An 18,159-nucleotide genomic window follows, 5' to 3' on the forward strand; every position below is an offset into this window, starting at 1 on the left:
TGCCTTAACATCAAAACACATCGCCCAAACATAAACACTAAAGCAGTTAATTATATTTTATTGCCGTGTACTGTATTTAAACACAGAGAGGCAACATATCCCCACCTGTGGGAGCAATGTCAGTAAGGGGTGGGGATACAGTTAAAAACATCTGTAACCGTAAGGTTAAACACAAGCCCCTGTAGCGGATGCCTTAGCCCATTTAGCTACCAAACTATCTGTCTGTGTGTCTGTATCTGTGTGTCTGTGTATCTCTGTGTCTCAGTCTGTGTGTGCGTGACTGTCTCTGTGTTTGCGTCTCTCTTTATGTATACGCCTCTGTCTCTGTGTGTGCGTTTCTGTGTCTGTGTGCATGTCTCTATCTTGTTTCTCTATCCACAGTCAAATTGATTTTTCTTTAAATGTCCCTGCCTCAAAAATAATCCCTTTTCTGCAACATGTTCATCAGGTGGAACTCATGGAAGCATGTCTGGTAGGACTAAACCACTTAGGCCACACCAAAGCACTCCTTGTTATTTGATATTTATTAATTTTTATATAGCGCAACTATCGCTCCGGAAGGAGCATCTTGGCGCTGAGCAATCAGAAGAAACCAACTTGAGGGAAATGGGAATCATATGGCTGCGAGGACCAAAGAGTCGGGTCGGAGGAAGATCCAAGTCTTCAGAAGTTTTCTGAAAAGGGTTTCTGAAGGGGCGTGCCTGAGGTTAGGGGGAAGGCCGTTCCAAGCCTTAGCCGCCAGGAGTGAAAAGGTTTTTCCACCTTTCGTTTTGAGCTTAAACCTGGGTATGGTAACCAGATTAGCTCCTGATGACCTCAGGCAGCGCGATGGAGTGTACTGAGGGAAGCGCTTGACAAGATAGGAGGGGCCTGTGTTCTTAGTGGCCTTAAAGACAGTAACAAGGAGTTTGAAAAGGATCCTTTTGTGGAGGGGCAGCCAGTGGAGGGTGTTGAGGGCCGCCGAGGCTGAGGACCTTCTCGGAAGTCCGAGGACGAGCCTGGCCGCCGCGTGCTGGACGCTCTGTAGCTTCTTCAGGGTGGACTTTTTTATACCTGCCAGGAGACCATTGCAATAATCGAGTCTGGACAGGATCAAAGCCACGGCCACTGATTTCCTGGCGGAAATAGGGAGGAAGTCGAAGAATTTCTTTAGCTGTCTAATGATGTTAAAGCAGCACCCTGCAGTAATGCGCGCATGGTCGTCAAAACTGAGGGACGAGTCGAATTGGACACCCAGATTGCGGGCCGATAAGACTGCACTGGGAGGTGCCTCAGAGTGTTGGGGCCACCAATCTTTTGGAGAGAAAAGGGTGTCTTTGCCTAAGGGTATGATCTCAGTTTTGGCGCTGTTGCACTTGAGGTGATTATTATTGAGCCATGCAAAGACTTGGGAAAGGCAATTCTGGAATCTAAGAGCGGCATCGGGGAGTTTTTTGTCAAGGGTGACGACAAGTTGGGTGTCGTCAGCGTAAGATGTTACAAGGATGCCATGCGATTCAATCAGGGTAAGCAGGGGGGCCATGTAAACATTGAAGAAAAGTGGACTCAGAATGGACCCCTGGGGCACACCTGATAGAATGGTTCTTTCGCTGGAGAGAAAGGGGCCAAGTGAGACTGTTTGTGATCTGTTAGACAGAAATGAAGATATCCATTTCAGAGCGGTATCCGACACACCGATTTCGCGCATTCTGTGGATGAGGATTGCATGGGAGATGGTATCAAATGCTGCGGTTAAGTCGAGAAGGATGAGAACTGCGTGTTTCCCCTCATCCTGCAGGAACTTAATGGTGTCGGATAACTCGATCAGAGCAGTTTCAGTAGAATGGCCGGAGCGGAAACCAGATTGCTGAGGATGGAGAATATGATTGTTTTCCACAAAGGCTTTTAGCTCAGCATGTACTATTTGCTCGGTTATCTTGCCTAATGCTGGAAGTAGGGAAATTGGGCGCATGTTGGAAAGGTCTGTCGGGGGTTTATTATGCTTTTTCATCAGAGGCTTTACGATGGCTTTCTTCCATTCAGCCGGAACAGTGCCTGAGCTGAGGGATTGATTGATGATGGAATTGATAAGAGGGTTGACGGCCTCAATGAGAAGATGGAGGATAGCCGGGGGACAGGAGTCAGTAGGGGCTCCCGAGCGGCAGGTCATGATGGCCTTCTGGGATTGAAGCAGGGATACTGGTGAAAAACTGCAAAATGAAGGAGAATCAGTGTTGGAAAGAAGGGGAGGGGTGGCAGGGGGAGGGAAATCCTTGTGGATGTTATTGATTTTGTCCACAAAGAAATCAGCGATTTGGTCGCAAAGAGTTTGGGATGGGGGGATTTCCAGTGCCAGGGTTTTGGGGTGGGTGAAGGACTTAACAATATTGAAGATGGTATGTTGTTTTTGATTAGCTGTTTCTATGGCTGCGGTGAAAAACTCTTTTTTGGCTTTCTTTATGTGTGACAGATATAGTTTCCTCTGCCGAATGTATAGGGTTTTGGAGGTGGGGTCGTATGTTTTCCTCCACTCTCTTTCAAGGACCGTACACGTACGATGGCTATCGGTGAGGGCCTGAGTATACCACGGGGCATTGGGCTTCCTTTTATGGGAGATTGGTTTTTGGTTGGTAGAGTTGGACTTATCCAGGACCAAATTGTTGATCCAGATGTGGAAGTTTTTGGAATCTTGCGATACATCTCCTTCAATAGTGGGAGGATGGGTAGGGAGCTGAGGATGAGACTTAATGGACTCAGCTACTTTCTTCCAGTTTATCGCGAAGGTTGAGGGGGAATTCTTACTGTGTGGGTGGGGGGAGAGTTTTGCCTTGATAGAAAAAGGTATAGAATAATGGTCAGTCCAAATTTGTGGGATTGGGGGGGATACAGTTATAGTGGCTGAATTGGTGCAGATGCCATCTAATGTGTGTCCAGCCGAGTGTGTGGGGGGCACGACCAGTTGAGAAAGGCCAAAGATATCAAGGGATTGTTGAAAAGTTAAGGTGTGGGGGTCTGCGCGGGATTCCAAATGAAGATTGAAATCACCGAGAAGAGTAAAGCTGGGATAATGAGTCAGGTGAGATCCAAGGGTGTCATCCAGGGAATCCAGAAAGGGCGTGGCGTTTCCGGGGGGGCGATACACGAGTCCACCCGTAAGAGAGGTGGAAGAGTTAATGTGAATCACAAAGCCTAAGCTCTCACAGTCCTTGAGTGAGGTCAGTTCAAATGTGTGGAATCTAACATCTTTTCTAATGATGATAGCTAACCCACCTCCCCTGCCGACTGGCCTGTCACGTCTGAGAATCGTGAAATCAGGGGGAAGGGCAGTTGCCAGATCAGGATTAGATGAGTCATTTAGCCAGGACTCAGTGATAAACAGTGCGTCTAGGTCATGGGAAAGTACAAGGTCATGGATATCTTGTCCATGACAAGCTAAGGATCTGGCGTTGATGAGTCCACAACAAAAGGTAATCGGCTTATGTGACGGTGGAGGGGAAGGGTGTGGGATGGTGCCAGTGGGTCCCAAGGATGACCATCTACAGGAGCGGCAAGAAAATGGTCCCCAGAGGTGAGCAATGGGGCGGTGATCCTTGCAGCTATGGCTTGATGTTAGCGGGCGCATAGCAAGTAGCGTGTTAGAGTCGTACCTGAGAACAGGGTTGAATTGGGCAGCATGGCCCGCGCCCGGCGCCGTCCTGGCGCGGACGGGCGCAGACGGGCTTGGCTTTGGCGCGGCTTCGGCGCGCGTCCGGCGCGCCCGCTGCGCCAGCCCGCTGCGCCGTCTGGCCAGTTTGCACATGTTATAGAAAAGGAGGAGGGCGGGAGGACGGCGCGACTAGAGCGCTGTCCCCGCCTGACTCTAAAATGGAGCCCACCGCGGCCGAGTCTCGGCAAAAGCGGTTGTGCCGGCAGAGGGATTGTAGGAGGTGTTCAGGTGTCAGTGTGCCTCATTAAAAATTCCCCTTAGCTATTTCAGGCCCCCCAACAAAGCGGAACAATAAGGTGGGAAATGCACAGTTTTACCAATATATCGTTTTAAAAAGCGCTACAGAGCGGAATGAATAAAACACAGAGGCAGAATCAAATGGCACTAGAGGAAAGTGCTCGCAGCTCGCAGCCCCAGATCCCTCACTGGGGAGAGCTCCTGAAAAGGTCTAAAGCTCTAAAGACCATCAAATCAGGCAGGCAGGATTTGCATTATCTGCTTTAGTGGGATCTTCCCACACCCGCCTGGAATGCCCTCCACTGGCGATCAGTTTATGCAAGGATTAAGTTCAATTGTTGAAGAGGAAAAATATATTTTAACGTACATATTTGTTTATTGTTTTGTACATGGTAACCTGTCAACTTTCTTCTACTTGTGAGAAAATAAAAAGGATGGAAGAGATTAGATGGAGCTTTTAAGATGAGAGTAGAAGTGAATTGCAGTGTGATCAATGGGGAAGCTAAAAAAGTCGACAGCAAAAGCGAATGGAAGAAAGGGAAAGGGAAGGAGGCACAGAGAATGGAATAAAGATGGAATGGAAGTAGGGGGCACAAGGGAGAGACTTGAAGTAGGACCGAGACAGAGGAGGGGAATGATAGACTGTAGGAGGAGAGCAAATATAGGGAGCGAGATCTGAGGGAGCGCAGTGGGTTGAGCAGCAATAATGTTGTATAGCATGGAACAAGTGAGTGCAGTATATACGTAGGGTGGGATTTGGAAATAAACAACGTGGATGAAATAGTAGCAAAGAAAAAGTGATGGGGAAAATGCTTACCGCTCTCATTGTCCCATTGAGTGTGACACAGCCTGTAAAACAGAATAGTTGAAAGGTAAGTGGAGACTTCTGAAGCATCACGATTTGGACATTCTCAAATACAGTTTTTAGATATTGACTAGGACACCAATAGGCCCAACCTTGCAGGCCTTCTATCACTCTTACATGGGCCGCAGCAGCATCTGGGCAAGGCTAGCACTACCTAGCGCGGGCCGCCATTATGGTGGCCACACCAGTCCCAGGGGCCAGTGGGAGGTGGGGGGATGACGCGCCTTCTGACGTGGGGGCCCACCTCCCCAAAACAATCAATGACTGTGCCCGTGGGAGCGCGAACCAGAAGCACTTCAGTGCTTTCGGTTCAGCGAGACCTATAGTCATTGGGGCAGGCCGGTTAAGACCGGGCTGCCGAGTGCCCCCTCTTTTAAAAGGGGGCAAGGGGAGCGGGAACAGTCTCTTATTCTCTCGCTCCCCCCAGCATACGGGTCTGGGCCAAAAAAGGGCCTGTAACTTGTTTTTCCCCACCCACCATCCCCTAAAGCAGGCAGTTCATATGAGTGTTGCAGTCATAAGTGTCTGGCTTTGTTTTCTTAAATTTCGTTGCAGGTAGCTTGAGGGACAGGGTTAAGAAAAATGGGAATTATTGATGATTTTGCTATTTTTGTCATAAAAGTGTTAGTATATGTCGTTTCCTTTCACACGTAATAAGTTATGTGTTGACACTATGGTAATGTGTAATGAAAGTGTCAGTATATGTCTTTTGAGTTACAGGTAATGTGTAAGGTAAAGTTATGTGTTGATTTTATGCTAATGTAAAATAAAAGTGTCAGTATATGTCATTTTCAGTTACAGGTAATGTGGAACGTACAGTTGTGTTGATGCAATGGTGATCTGTAATAAAAAACGTCAGTATATGTCCTTTTAGTTACAGGTAATATGTAAGGTAAAGTTATGGTTTGATGTTATGGTAATGTGTAATAAAAGTGTCAGTAGATATCGTTTGAGTTACAGGTAATGTGTGATGTAAAGTTATGTGTTGATGCTATGGTAATGTAATAAAAATGTCAATATGTCTTTTTGAGTTACAGGTAATATGTAAGGTAACGTTATGCGCTGAATGGTAATATGTAATAAGTGTCAGTATATGTTGTTTTGAGTTAATGGTAATGTGTAATGTAAAGCTATGTGTTGATGCTATGGTAATGTGTATTAAAATGTCAGTAGATTATTTGTTGCAGGTAATATTGTCGTATTTTTAGTTTGATGTCCTTGGTCATGATTGGTGAGCATAGTTTTGGTTCCGTTATTTCCTTAAGGCTCACGGCGTAGGGGGGCCCGGTGAATAATATCCGTCCGATAAGCTGTACCGCCTATGCTGGCCTACTCCAGTAGAGTCTTTATGTCGTCTTACCGGGATCTGGGGCTGCCAGTTATTGACCTTGCCGTAGGCTCTAGCGGGGACACGCAGAAATTAATGTATATACATGTGTAGATTATGATAGGAATGATGATGTATCAGCAACATGTTAAGGTTAGCCAAGTAACCTTGTGTATCGATCAACATACCCGGACATTCTGCGTAATTGCCCATAATGTAAATAATATCAAATGTTTTTAGTTATGTTATAAATTCGGCTGGGGGGTTACTCCCTCTAATCCAAAAGAGTGTGGTCTGAAATGCTTGCCATGGATGAGGGGGGGATTCCTCATGCCAGGGTGGTCTTGGGTTTTAAAGAAAAGGGGACTTAGGCAGTACCAGGCCATATGTTCACGGTGTTACTTCTTATGGATTTGACTCAGTAGTAATCTTGCACTATCACCCTGAGTTACACCAAAGTCAACATTCTACCACAAAGGAAACCATTGAACGTATTAGTGCTTCTTACTTAGACAATACCTTGATCCAGTGTTCATTTTTTTTTCAAATGAAACACTGATTGAATATTAAATAACAGATGGAATTGAAATATGGAATTCAAAAACAACTTATAGGGTGCACTTAAACCTGTTGTCGCTCTGTCTGCATAGTGAATATGAACTAAAAAATAAAGCTTCTCTTTTAAAAATGAAACCTCATAAAATGTTTTTTATTGGCACATGAACGACTTCTGTTAGCCCCCGTGCTCGGCTGGCAGAAGCTTTTCTACTGCGGTTTTGAAGACCTCACCACTAATATTATGTTTAAATGTTTATAAATAGAATGTTTTTAGAGAAAAACCAATGGTAAAGAAAGAACGAGCGAGCAGTAGGAGACTAGCAAGCGGGGGTACTCTGAAGGGGAGAGAGCTGGAGAGAAGTGTGTTTAGGAGGGATGGAGTGACAGTGAGGTTCTAAGAGTGTGGGTGATGAATAATGACAGTGGTGCACAAACATTCAAACATAGCCGCTCACCAGCATGTGTCGGCTACGTCACGCGATGGCAGGTATTCCTACTTACTCTGACACACGTAGGAGTAGCAACAGCTATCCTCTTGGTAAATTCGAATGGCTGGAATGTTGCTCGGGCAGGGCGCTGGGCTCCGTTCAACACATTCTGAGAATTTCAACTTGATGCGGTTTCCATCACCCAAGCAGACGGCTGTTATGCAGTTCCCATAATCCCAAGATTCTAAAAACTGTTAAAAACACAAAAAAGACATTCAAAGCCACCTCTGCCTCAGCACTGTGTAAAATAGTCTTCTAATTATATGCAATATGGTCCGCAGCTGGAAGTCCCAATGAGAGTTTTTGCTTGTATGGCACTTGAAGAAAAGAATAGCCCGTGAAGGACATTCAAGTAAGGCAGGACCAGTGAGAGACGCGTGATTTATGTTAAAATACAAAGTTCTTCAAAGAGGTTTCAAAACTCTTTAAACTGTTTCCTTTCTCCAATAGGCAGCAGGGAAAAGAAAGTACAGGGTGATAACAATAACATGACCTGCCCAGGAGCATGTAGGTTTTCATTTGAAAAGTGGGACTTTATTACATTGCAAGGTAACAGGAGTTGTGACAAATGTCTTGTTTTACCCTTTACTTCATGGAATCAGGGATTGAGTGACAGAATATGAATGAAACCTATATTGGACGCACAGAATATCATATCAAACATATCGCTGTCCAAAATATCGAGAAGGTAAGTGCAATATGATAAGCATACTTTTAATATTCTTAACTCCACATCTACTTACCTTAAATATATATATGTAGGGAAGGTACATATATGTGTAGTTAAGTATAGTTTAACTTTGCTTACCTAAAGAAACTTCCCTTCACAGTATTTTTGTCCTCGATGTCCTTGACAGAATATTTTGTTTCACACAATATTTTGTATCCACTATTCTGTCCAAACACCACTCATGCAGGGGGTAATGAGTATAGGATATCACAGAATCATCCCTATTGGAACTGGTTTAACTGAGTAATAAGCTCCCTGATATGGAGTTCGGAGCGGCTCATGGGGTGAGTCACCACCCTAGTAGAGTCCCTCTCATTGTTTATGTTTGATTTAGATATAAGGGCGTATCAAGAGAGAGAGAGAGGACTAGATAGCTAGTCCGTATCCCCAGGGGTTTATATGTTTATCAACAAGGACTAGCCACATGTGACTTATTTATATGACTCTGACTTGTTTTGTGAGATGGCACCTGTTGGGTGTGTTCATGAAGCCCTTACCCACCAACCTAGCTGGTGGCATGCTTCATCATCAGGCCCACCCAGTGACACCTAATGTGTCCCGGGTGTGCTTCAACGCCTGGTTACAGCGAAGCTGGTATTTTTCTAAGAGTGCAGTGTGGGGAAATGTGTAGTGAAGTTAAAATGGCTTGGCAGGGGTCCCAGTACCCGAGGGTAAATTACATTTTAATAAGGGTCCTTAGGAAAGCCAGCATATGAAAGGCACTGGCTGAAACATGCCGACCAACATTGGATATAGGAGGTCTTAGCTTGCCACCATAACATCCACTTGCCTTGTTTTTTAACCGCTGACGGAGGCCCAGTTATTAACATTTAATTTACCCTCGGGTACTGGGACCCCTGCCACACTGGGCATAAATAAGTCACATGTAGCTAGTCCTTGTTGATAAACACGTGATTTAGATATAACCCAATATGATCAAAAATATGTTTTTTGCCGAAAAAACAAATGAGTTCTGGGGACAACATAAGAGTTGAAAATTACTCAAAAGGACTACTGAAAAATAGAAGAATATGTTTATTCAGTTACAGGCTATAATGAGATGGATACATAATGGTTGCCCAACAAAGGATGTTGGCAACACAAATTTGTGTATTTTAGGTGTGTAGTAGCTATACCTCACAGCAGTAAGACCAATAAATATTGCCCTTGTGGTAAATCATGAATTTAGCTGCTTACAGTGGTTGATATTTCCTGAGAGAGGAGTCTACTGGAGGGCTGTTTGTAATAGGTTGCCATCACATACCCGCCTTGGTGGAGAAAGATCACTGCAGTCTCCAGAAGATGGTCTAGTTTGTGTTGTAGGGTTGGTAGGCGTACTCCCCGGAGGAGAGGTAACACCGTTTCCAGAATCAGTTGGTGATTCCATTACAAGTGCAGTGCTGGTTGGAACCTTTGTGGCTGATGTGGTGGAAACATTCAATGAAGTTTGGGTGGTGGTGACAGTTGGGCACGGTCCGTGAGTTGCTTCAGTTTCACAAGATGTATTGCAGATGGATGTAAAACACCAGTTCTCAGCATCCACAAAGTGATTGATGATTGAGCCTTAATGAGAACAAATTATGATTAGTTGCATTTCATTAACGTAACTTCAGTTTCCGCAAACATTTTATTATAAATCATCATACATTTAGCATATTCAGTACTTTAAACACCTCAGGACATGATTAGTACTGGGCTAAATATCGCCTTTTTTTGACCAAACAGAGAAGTGAAGGGAGTGATTAAGAAGGCACACAAGGTTAAACATATAGTAATGTAGGAGAAACGCAGCAGAATATCTGAGAGGTTAGTTGAAGGGAGCACGTTGAGGGTTGTTTCGAAGGGAGGGATCAATAAACGACATTGAGTTGATGGGCGCAGATTTTTTTTATTGTGTCTGTAGGAAGAGGTAGGATATAATACCAAGTATAAGATTACATGTAAGAGAGGTCCATGCGCCACGCCAAAATATTTTTCAAGGATTGTGCCCAAATATCAAAAGCACCCATCTCAGTAGAGAAAAGGGATAGCTCCTCTACATCAAAGCTAGATACACACCTATGAGAAAAATTAGTAATGGAGCTGCTTTTGCCAAGACCATCCTACATAGGATGTCAGATCTAGGAATAACCTCCACAGCAATGGCCTGGTTTCAATCCTTCCTGGCAGATCGCTCTTTCCGAGTCTGTGATGGTAATGTCATGTCGCCCAGTAATGTCCAAATGCCCCTCACACACCAACAGGCCCCTTGGTGTCATGCTTCCTCATCGGGGCCTTCGCACCCCTCTACGGGATGCGGCGTGCTACGACTTGCGGATACATAGGAGCACTTGGTAGTGAACTATGTGAGGGTGTGTGGTCTTAGGAGTGAGTAAGTGAGGTGAGGTGAAAAAAAGGAGTTAAAAAATACCTGGCTCGTAAGAAAAAAATTAATTTAGTATGTCCTCGGCTGGTATTATTAAAAAGGTGCAAGGTGGGGTTGATTATATACGTATTAGGGTATATCAACCAAAGGGTGTCAACATGTTTCGGAGTGCAAAGACTCCTTCTTCAGGACAAGGATATGCACATTATCCTCCCCTTACTAACATGAGATGTCAAAGTGTATTCTACAAAAATAGATTAGGTGAAATGTACCTATCAATGTTTTAATGAATATGCTCAGTTGCGCCCAGTTGGCGTTGAAGAGAACCTGTGAAATAAAAAGACATAATAAAAATCACAGTCGGATGTCCAGGAGCTGTGGAGAGAGCAATGCCATCCAAATATATAAGGGTGAAAAAGAACCAAAAATAAGGTTCAAAGACCCTGTAAAAAAGGCATAGGAATACATAAAAAAGAGAGACACACAATGCACACAGACACAACACTACATTGTAAATTACGTTCTCCCAGGTCTGGTATTAGGAGGAGAGGGAGGAGTTTGTAAATGCTGGCTTACTTATAGTTCAGGGTTGGGAGACCTCATGAGCCTTAGCGTGGTTTTGGGGGGATCCCTTCCTTACTGCTCAGTACAAGTAACCTAAAGGAGATTAAGGTTGAGATTTAGATAATATGGTGGTAAGGTCAAAGCAATGTAAAAAGAATAGATCGCTCCTCCTCGTTGTCGTGGACCCTACTCACGGTTACTGCATGGCCAGTGTGCCTGACTTCCCCTCAAAGCTGCTCCGATGAAGTGAGGAGTGAGCTGGGCGGATTTCCCTTATATACTCCCGGGATAGTTAATTGGGTATGGTAAATTAGTTGATTAGATAAGGAAATGAGCCCAAATAAGGGTATGCTCAGGTACACGGATCCGCTGTTGCGCTGTGAACAAGGGCGCTGTTACCGCGTTGTACTGCGCATGCGTTAAGGAGCTAGCGATCCAAGTACAGCGCACGCGTGGTATTCAGAAGGTCTTTCTGGATGCACATGCGCTGGAAATCAGTGCGGATCACCTTCGGGGGTCAATGCAGACAGATTGAACCAGGCGCTGGAGAGCAGTGTCTGAAATGAGATATTTACTAGTGTTCACCCCACGGCATAAGACCCGGTTCTTGGATACTGTAATGCCGTGATCATGCTTCATGCTGCTGTGCTGAACGTGACCAGCAGTCATTGTTTATACAAGGGGACCCATAGGGAAGGCAGTGACAGATTATGAATATGCATGTGCTGAACGTGACCAGCAGTCATTGTTTATACAAGGTGACCCTTAGGGAGGGCAGTGCCAGAGATTATGAATATGCATGCTAAAAATGCTTCATATATAGTGGCCTGTTTGCATTACGGGAGTAGGGTCAAAACCATTATTAAGGTTAAGCGTGGTGTTGGTCAAACAAGGATATCAGAGGCTCAATACATCATACAGGGTAAGGCTAGGCTCAGAATAAGGTGAGTAAGGTGTCTCTGTCTTTTCAGCGTAACTGGCTCCAAGGAATAGAGTCGTTGAGCCCAGAGGTGTCAGTCCCCAAACGGAACACCCACCGCTGTTCTTTCTCAAATAACCCTGACTCTGAGGGTAGTTGTTCAATCACTGTCCACTGTAACTCATTCACACAATGCTGGTACTCCAGGAACTGGGCTGACATTTTCGTGGTTGACTTTTTGCATCTGATGTTACTTTTATGCTCATTGATTCTCACTTTCACTTGTCTCGTTGTCATACCCACGTATTCCTTCTGGCAGGGACATGTGATTAGGTACACGACATTCCTGCTGTTGCAGTCTGGCATTTTTTGGCTCACTTTTTTGGTGAAGACTCTGGTCTTCACCAATGGTACCAGCTGGGAGCAACGTGCATTTACCAACTGCAACAGCAGGAATGTCGTGTACCTAATCACATGTCCCTGCCAGAAGGAATACGTGGGTATGACAATGAGACAAGTGAAAGTGAGAATCAATGAGCGTAAAAGTAACATCAGATGCAAAAAGTCAAACACGAAAATGGCAGGCCATTTCCTGGAGTACCAGCATTGTGTGAATGAGTTACAGTGGACAGTGATTGAACAACTTCCCTCAGAGTCAGGGTTATTTGAGAAAGAACAGCAGTGGGTGTTCCGTTTGGGGACTGACACCTCTGGGCTCAACGACTCTATTCCATGGAGCCAGTTACGCTGAAAAGACAGAGACACCTTACTCACCTTATTCTGAGCCTAGCCTTACCCTGTATGATGTATTGAGCCTCTGATAACCTTGTTTGACCAATCCCACGCTTAACCTTAATAATGGTTTTGACCCTACTCCAGTAATGCAAACAGGCCACTATATATGAAGCATTTTTATCATGCATATTCATAATCTCTGGCACTGCCCTCCCTAAGGGTCCCCTCGTATAAACAATGACTGCTGGTCACGTTCAGCACATGCATATTCATAATCTCTGTCACTGCCTTCCCTATGGGTCCCCTTGTATAAACAATGACTGCTGGTCACGTTCAGCACAGCAGCATGAAGCATGATCACTGCATCATAGTATCCAAGAACCAGGTCTTATGCCGTGGGGTGAACACTAGTAAATATCTTATTTCAGACACTGCTCTCCAGCGCCTGGTTCAATCTGTCTGCATTTGACTCCCGAAGGCGATCCGCACTGATTTCCAGCGCATGTGCATCCAGATAGACCTTCTGAATACCACGCGTGCGCAGTACTTGGATCGCTAGCTCCTTAACGCATGCGCAGTACAACGCGGTAACCGCGCCCTTGTTCACAGCGCAACAGCGGATCCGTGTACCTGAGCATACCCTTATTTGGGCTCATTTCCTTATCTAATCAACCAATTTACCATACCCAATTAACTATCCCGGGAGTATATAAGGGAAATCCACCTAGCTCACTCCTCACTTCATCGGAGCAGCGTTGAGGGGAAGGCAGGCACACTGGCCATGCAGTAACCGTGAGTAGGGTCCACGACAACGAGGAGGAGCGATCTATTCTTTTTACATTGCTTTGACCTTACCACCATATTATCTAAATCTCAACCTTAATATCCTTTAGGTTACTTGTACTGAGCAGTAAGGAAGGGATCCCCCCCAAAACCACGCTAAGGCTCATGAGGTCTCCCAACCCTGAACTATAAGTAAGCCAGCATTTACAAACTCCTCCCTCTCCTCCTAATACCAGACCTGGGAGAACGTAACACAATGTAGTGTTGTGTCTGTGTGCATTGTGTGTCTCTCTTTTTTATGTATTCCTATGTCTTTTTTACAGGGTCTTTGAACCTTATTTTTGGTTCTTTTTCACCCTTATATATTTGGAAGGCATTGCTCTCTCCACAGCTCCTGGACATCCGACTGTGATTTTTATTATGTCTTTTTATTTCACAGGTTCTCTTCAACGCCAACTGGGCGCAACTGAGCATATTCATTAAAACATTGATAGGTACATTTCACCTAATCTATTTTTGTAGAATACACTTTGACATCTCATGTGAGTAAGGGGAGGATAATGTGCATATCCTTGTCTTGAAGAAGGAGTCTTTGCACTCCGAAACATGTTGACACCCTTTGGTTGATATACCCTAATACGTATATAATCAACCCCACCTTTCACCTTTTTAATAATACCAGCCGAGGACATAATAAATTAATTTTTTTCCTACGAGCCAGGTATTTTTTAACTCCATTTTTTCACCTCACCTCACTTACTCACTCCTAAGACCACACACCCTCACATAGTTCACTACCAAGTGCTCCTACGTATCTGCAAGTCGTAGCACGCCGCATCCCGTAGAGGGGTGCGAAGGCCCAGATGATGAAGCACGACACCAAGGGGCCTGTTGGTGTGTGAGGGGCATTTAAACAACACTGTGTGTTCCCCATCATCTTAGGGACCACGACCACTTCTCTGAGTGGATTCTTTTTTGATTAATCATATTGCCAAGGGAGACCGAATCCACTTGTCCTTCTCTCTCTCTCCCCCTTCTTGGTTACATTTATGTCGCCCAGTAAGCCACTCAATTGTGGGGTTCCTCAGGGCTCCTCCCTGAGCCCCACACTGTTTAACATATATGCGCCCCCTTGCCGAGATCATCCGCCCCTTTGGTGTGCAAATTGTATCATACGCCGACGACACTCAACTGGTGGTGACATTGAATCACCCTTCAACCCAGCCGAGTGATTTAAGGGGCTGCATGGAAGCAGTTTGTGCCTGGATGACCCAGTCATATTTAAAGCTAAATGGAGACAAGACGGAGTTAATGGTGCTAGGTAACTCCCCGCAAAAATCGATTAACTCCATATGGCCACCCTCACTGGGCCCTGCCCCCAAAGCCAAAGACACTATCAAGAGCCTAGGAATCTGGATGGATAAGACACTTACATTTAACCACCAGGCAGTTAAACTATCAGCTACCTGCCTCGGTATTCTCAGGCTCATCCGTAAGACCCTTCCGCTCCTTCCTTTCAAGGCAAGACAGATCATGATCCAGGGCCTCATTCTCTCCCGGTTGGACTTTGGGAACGCTCTCTACCTGGGAGCTCCCCAATCAACACTCAAAAAACTCCAGGTTATTCAAAACTGTGCTGCACGCACCCTCCTGTGCATCCCTCATCGCCAACCTGTGAGATCAGAACTAAAAGACCTCCACTGGTTACCTATCAGGGAAAGAATCGAGTTTAAAAGCATGTGTATTGCCCACCGTGCTTTCTGGAGAAAAGAAGCAACCCTTAATCACACCCTGATCAACCCATACCATCCTAGTAGACAGCTTAGGTCGGCGCACGCCTTCCGAGTTAGCAACCCCAGGATTCAAAGAGCGAGGTGCGGAGGCCGAACCTTCTCCTCAAGCTCGGCAAGACTCTGGAACTCCCTTCCCCTTTCCCTTCATTCAGAGCCCAACCTCCTCCCCTTCCGGAAAAAATTGAAAACTCTTCTGTTTAGCAGATAATCACAGTCTCTCTCCTCACCTACACTTGTCAATCTTTAGCGCTAGGACGCCTGCGGGTAGAAATCGCGCTTTACAAAAACCTAATCTAATCTAATCTAATCTAATCTAATCTAAGAGATGCTCTCCCGTCACAGAAAAGACTTTGGTACAATCATAATGACTACATGCCACTCAAACTAATTATAAATATCTCAGCTCTTTCTAGCAGCCATAAACCCGCTCCTCCACTTACATATGGACTTTGTCCTCATTTTGCTATTTAGTTTTTAACACAGATGATTACCGTTCTACCAACATTTTTGTATCATCCGATTAAAAGCGCTTGAAAGAGACGCCTGGGCTGCCTAAGTTCCATACAAAACAACTAGTAGAATAAAAATAAAAAATAAATGTGTTTTTAAACTACCAAGCTAATAACACACAATTTTTGTAGATCTAATGGAAATTGATTACTATCTGCACTCTGCTCGTCTCTTTCTTTTATCGCATCCTAAACATCCAAAGCATACTCCTTAGGAAAGTAAATATAACTGCCCATTGATTATGTAACAACATTGTCCTGTGATGCTGCATTCAATAAAGAAAAGCTAAAGCCTATTACAATTAATAAATATAGGAGATAGTCAAATGTGGTTGTCTTGCCTGTCAGAATGAGACTGTAAATGTTACCATAGGCATGCAGCTCAACAATATCTTAAAGGCCTCATCATACATTTAGCTCCCATACATTATTTGTGAATTTTCCAATTTGAACTAAAACATACTTGGCCTCTAAATGACAATTTACAGTTTTTAACATTCTTTGAATTCATAAATTTACTTCTGTCAACTCTGAACACTTGAAATCCTGATTGTTAGGACAAAATGTGAATAAATTTCCTATGCGGGTCTACCCCCATACATCAATTGAACGGAATTAAAATACTTGAAATGTATGCAAGTGTCTAGGTTTTTTGATATAACACAAAGCTATGCATTCACAGGAGTAGTAACTGGCAGAAGGCAAAGGATCTAGTAGATTGTTGTTAACTAACCTTGAGATATCTGGGTTCCATTCGGCATGAGGCAAAAACATGGCGCTTTGGAAGTACCTGAAACGAAATGTTGCCTTTAGTTACTGAGAAAGCTCTATGTGTTCCATATACAATCGTACTGAAGCAGCCACTGACAGTAACTCCCTCTTGGTTATCATTTAGAAAAGACCTAGAACCCACTGGGAAGGGCACCATGTATGCTGAATGCTAACTGGTCAAGTGCCACTCCTCTGTTACTGAAGACCAGCCAGACTCAGATTGAATGTGCAGACTAAATGTAAAAAGCGAAGTTTGAAAAGGTGGAAGTCAGAACGCCGGTATTGACCTGCATATCTATTAAAAATAGAAAAATGTAAGGCAAAAAAGTTGAGGTATTCCATTTTGTGAATTGTATATTGACAACTTTCCTATTACTCTGTCATTAACTATGTAATTATTCTTCTCTTACACCATGTTCTTCGATTTTATGGGGGATATTTTTGTACAGCTGGACCATCTTCTGGGACGCTGTTCCTCACACCTTCTTCTGACACCATACTTTACTCCATCAATTACACCTTCAATTACACTAATGCTTATCCTAACCCAAGCCCTAAACCTAATCTAAACGTAAGCCTCCACTTACAATCACACTAACACTAACCTTACTCTAAACCTAAGCCCAACACTTGGCCGTACATGTTTCCACATATCTTCACTAACCCTAAACATATTTGAAACTGTAAAGTTAAGATATCCCCCCCTGTAGATGGGCCATCATTATGCAAATGTCACACCCCAGCTCTCTTTGTGTGACTCTCTACAGGTGAATGCACAAAGCAAAGCTGTCATCAAACCCAGTCATGGGTTCAGAGACAGGCAGAGGCACAGAGTAGTTAAAGTAAGTAAATGCCAACTTTCTAAAAGTGGCATTATCAGACTTTCAATTAAAATCCAACTTCACAATTAGTTGTAATTTTAAATTGTGAGTCCAGAGTCACCAAACTCCAAATCTCTTTCTCTCCTGTTAGGAAATTTCACTTAAAAGATGTTTTAAGGCAATCCCATTGTTAACCAGTGGGAGAGATAGGCCTAGCAACAGGGTAAACCAAATTTAGCAGATTTCCAGGTCTGAGAATATTCAAAACTCGAAAGTACACGGCCTATCTTTTAAAAACAATGCACCTTGCCCATAGGGCTGCCTATGGTCTACCTTGGGGGTTACTTATATGTCATAAAAAGGAAGATCTGGACCTAGCAAATAGGTTAACTTGCCAGGACGAAATGGCAGTTTAAAACTGTCCACACAGTGTCTGCAGTGGCAGACCTGAGCCATGTGGGAGAGCTACTGAAGTGGGTGGCACAATCAGCGCTGAAGGCTCACTAGTAGCATTTAAGTTGCAGGCCCTGAGCACATCTAGTAAACTTTACTAGGGACTTATAAGTATATTGAATATGACAATTATGGATAAGCCAATGTTACCATGTTTTGGGTGCAGAGCATATGCACTTTAGCTCTCGTTGGCAGTGTTGTAATGCCCAGAGTCCTAAAGCAACAGAAAGGAATTCAGCAAAAATCAATCAATCAATCAAAGCATTTATATAGCGCGCTACTCACCCGCAGGGTCTCAAGGCGAACAGCCAGGTCTTGAGATGCTTCCTGAAGGCTAGGCGGTCTTGGGTCAGGCGGAGGTGGGTGGGGAGGGAGTTCCACATCTTGGCGGCCAGGTAGGAGAAGGACCTTCCTCCTGTGGTGGCTCTTCGGATGCGGGGGACGGCGGCGAGGGCGTGGTTGGTCGATCAAAGCTGGCGTGTGGGAGTGTAGAAGTTGAGGCGGTTGTTGAGGTATCTCGGTCCTTGGTTGTGTAGGGCTTTGTGTGCGTGGGTGA

At 44.5% G+C, this 18,159-nt stretch overlaps 1 protein-coding gene across 1 annotated transcript in view; it reads right to left on the minus strand.

The window, feature by feature from the left end:
* LOC147733208 (mucin-5B-like) overlaps positions 1-18,159 on the minus strand; it is an 875,769-nt gene that overhangs the window by 170,247 nt on the left and 687,363 nt on the right. Inside the window, exons 30-33 of the mRNA XM_086957740.1 lie at positions 16,292-16,348; positions 9,155-9,453; positions 7,174-7,351; positions 4,740-4,771 (exon numbers count right to left, since the gene is read on the minus strand). Of these exons, the coding sequence (XP_086813866.1) occupies positions 4,740-4,771; positions 7,174-7,351; positions 9,155-9,453; positions 16,292-16,348 (566 nt within the window). The remainder of the gene's footprint in view (positions 1-4,739; positions 4,772-7,173; positions 7,352-9,154; positions 9,454-16,291; positions 16,349-18,159) is intronic.

The sequence above is a fragment of the Lissotriton vulgaris genome, chromosome 2_1 (assembly GCF_964263255.1).
Source record: "Lissotriton vulgaris chromosome 2_1, aLisVul1.2, whole genome shotgun sequence".
NCBI lineage: Eukaryota > Metazoa > Chordata > Amphibia > Caudata > Salamandridae > Lissotriton > Lissotriton vulgaris.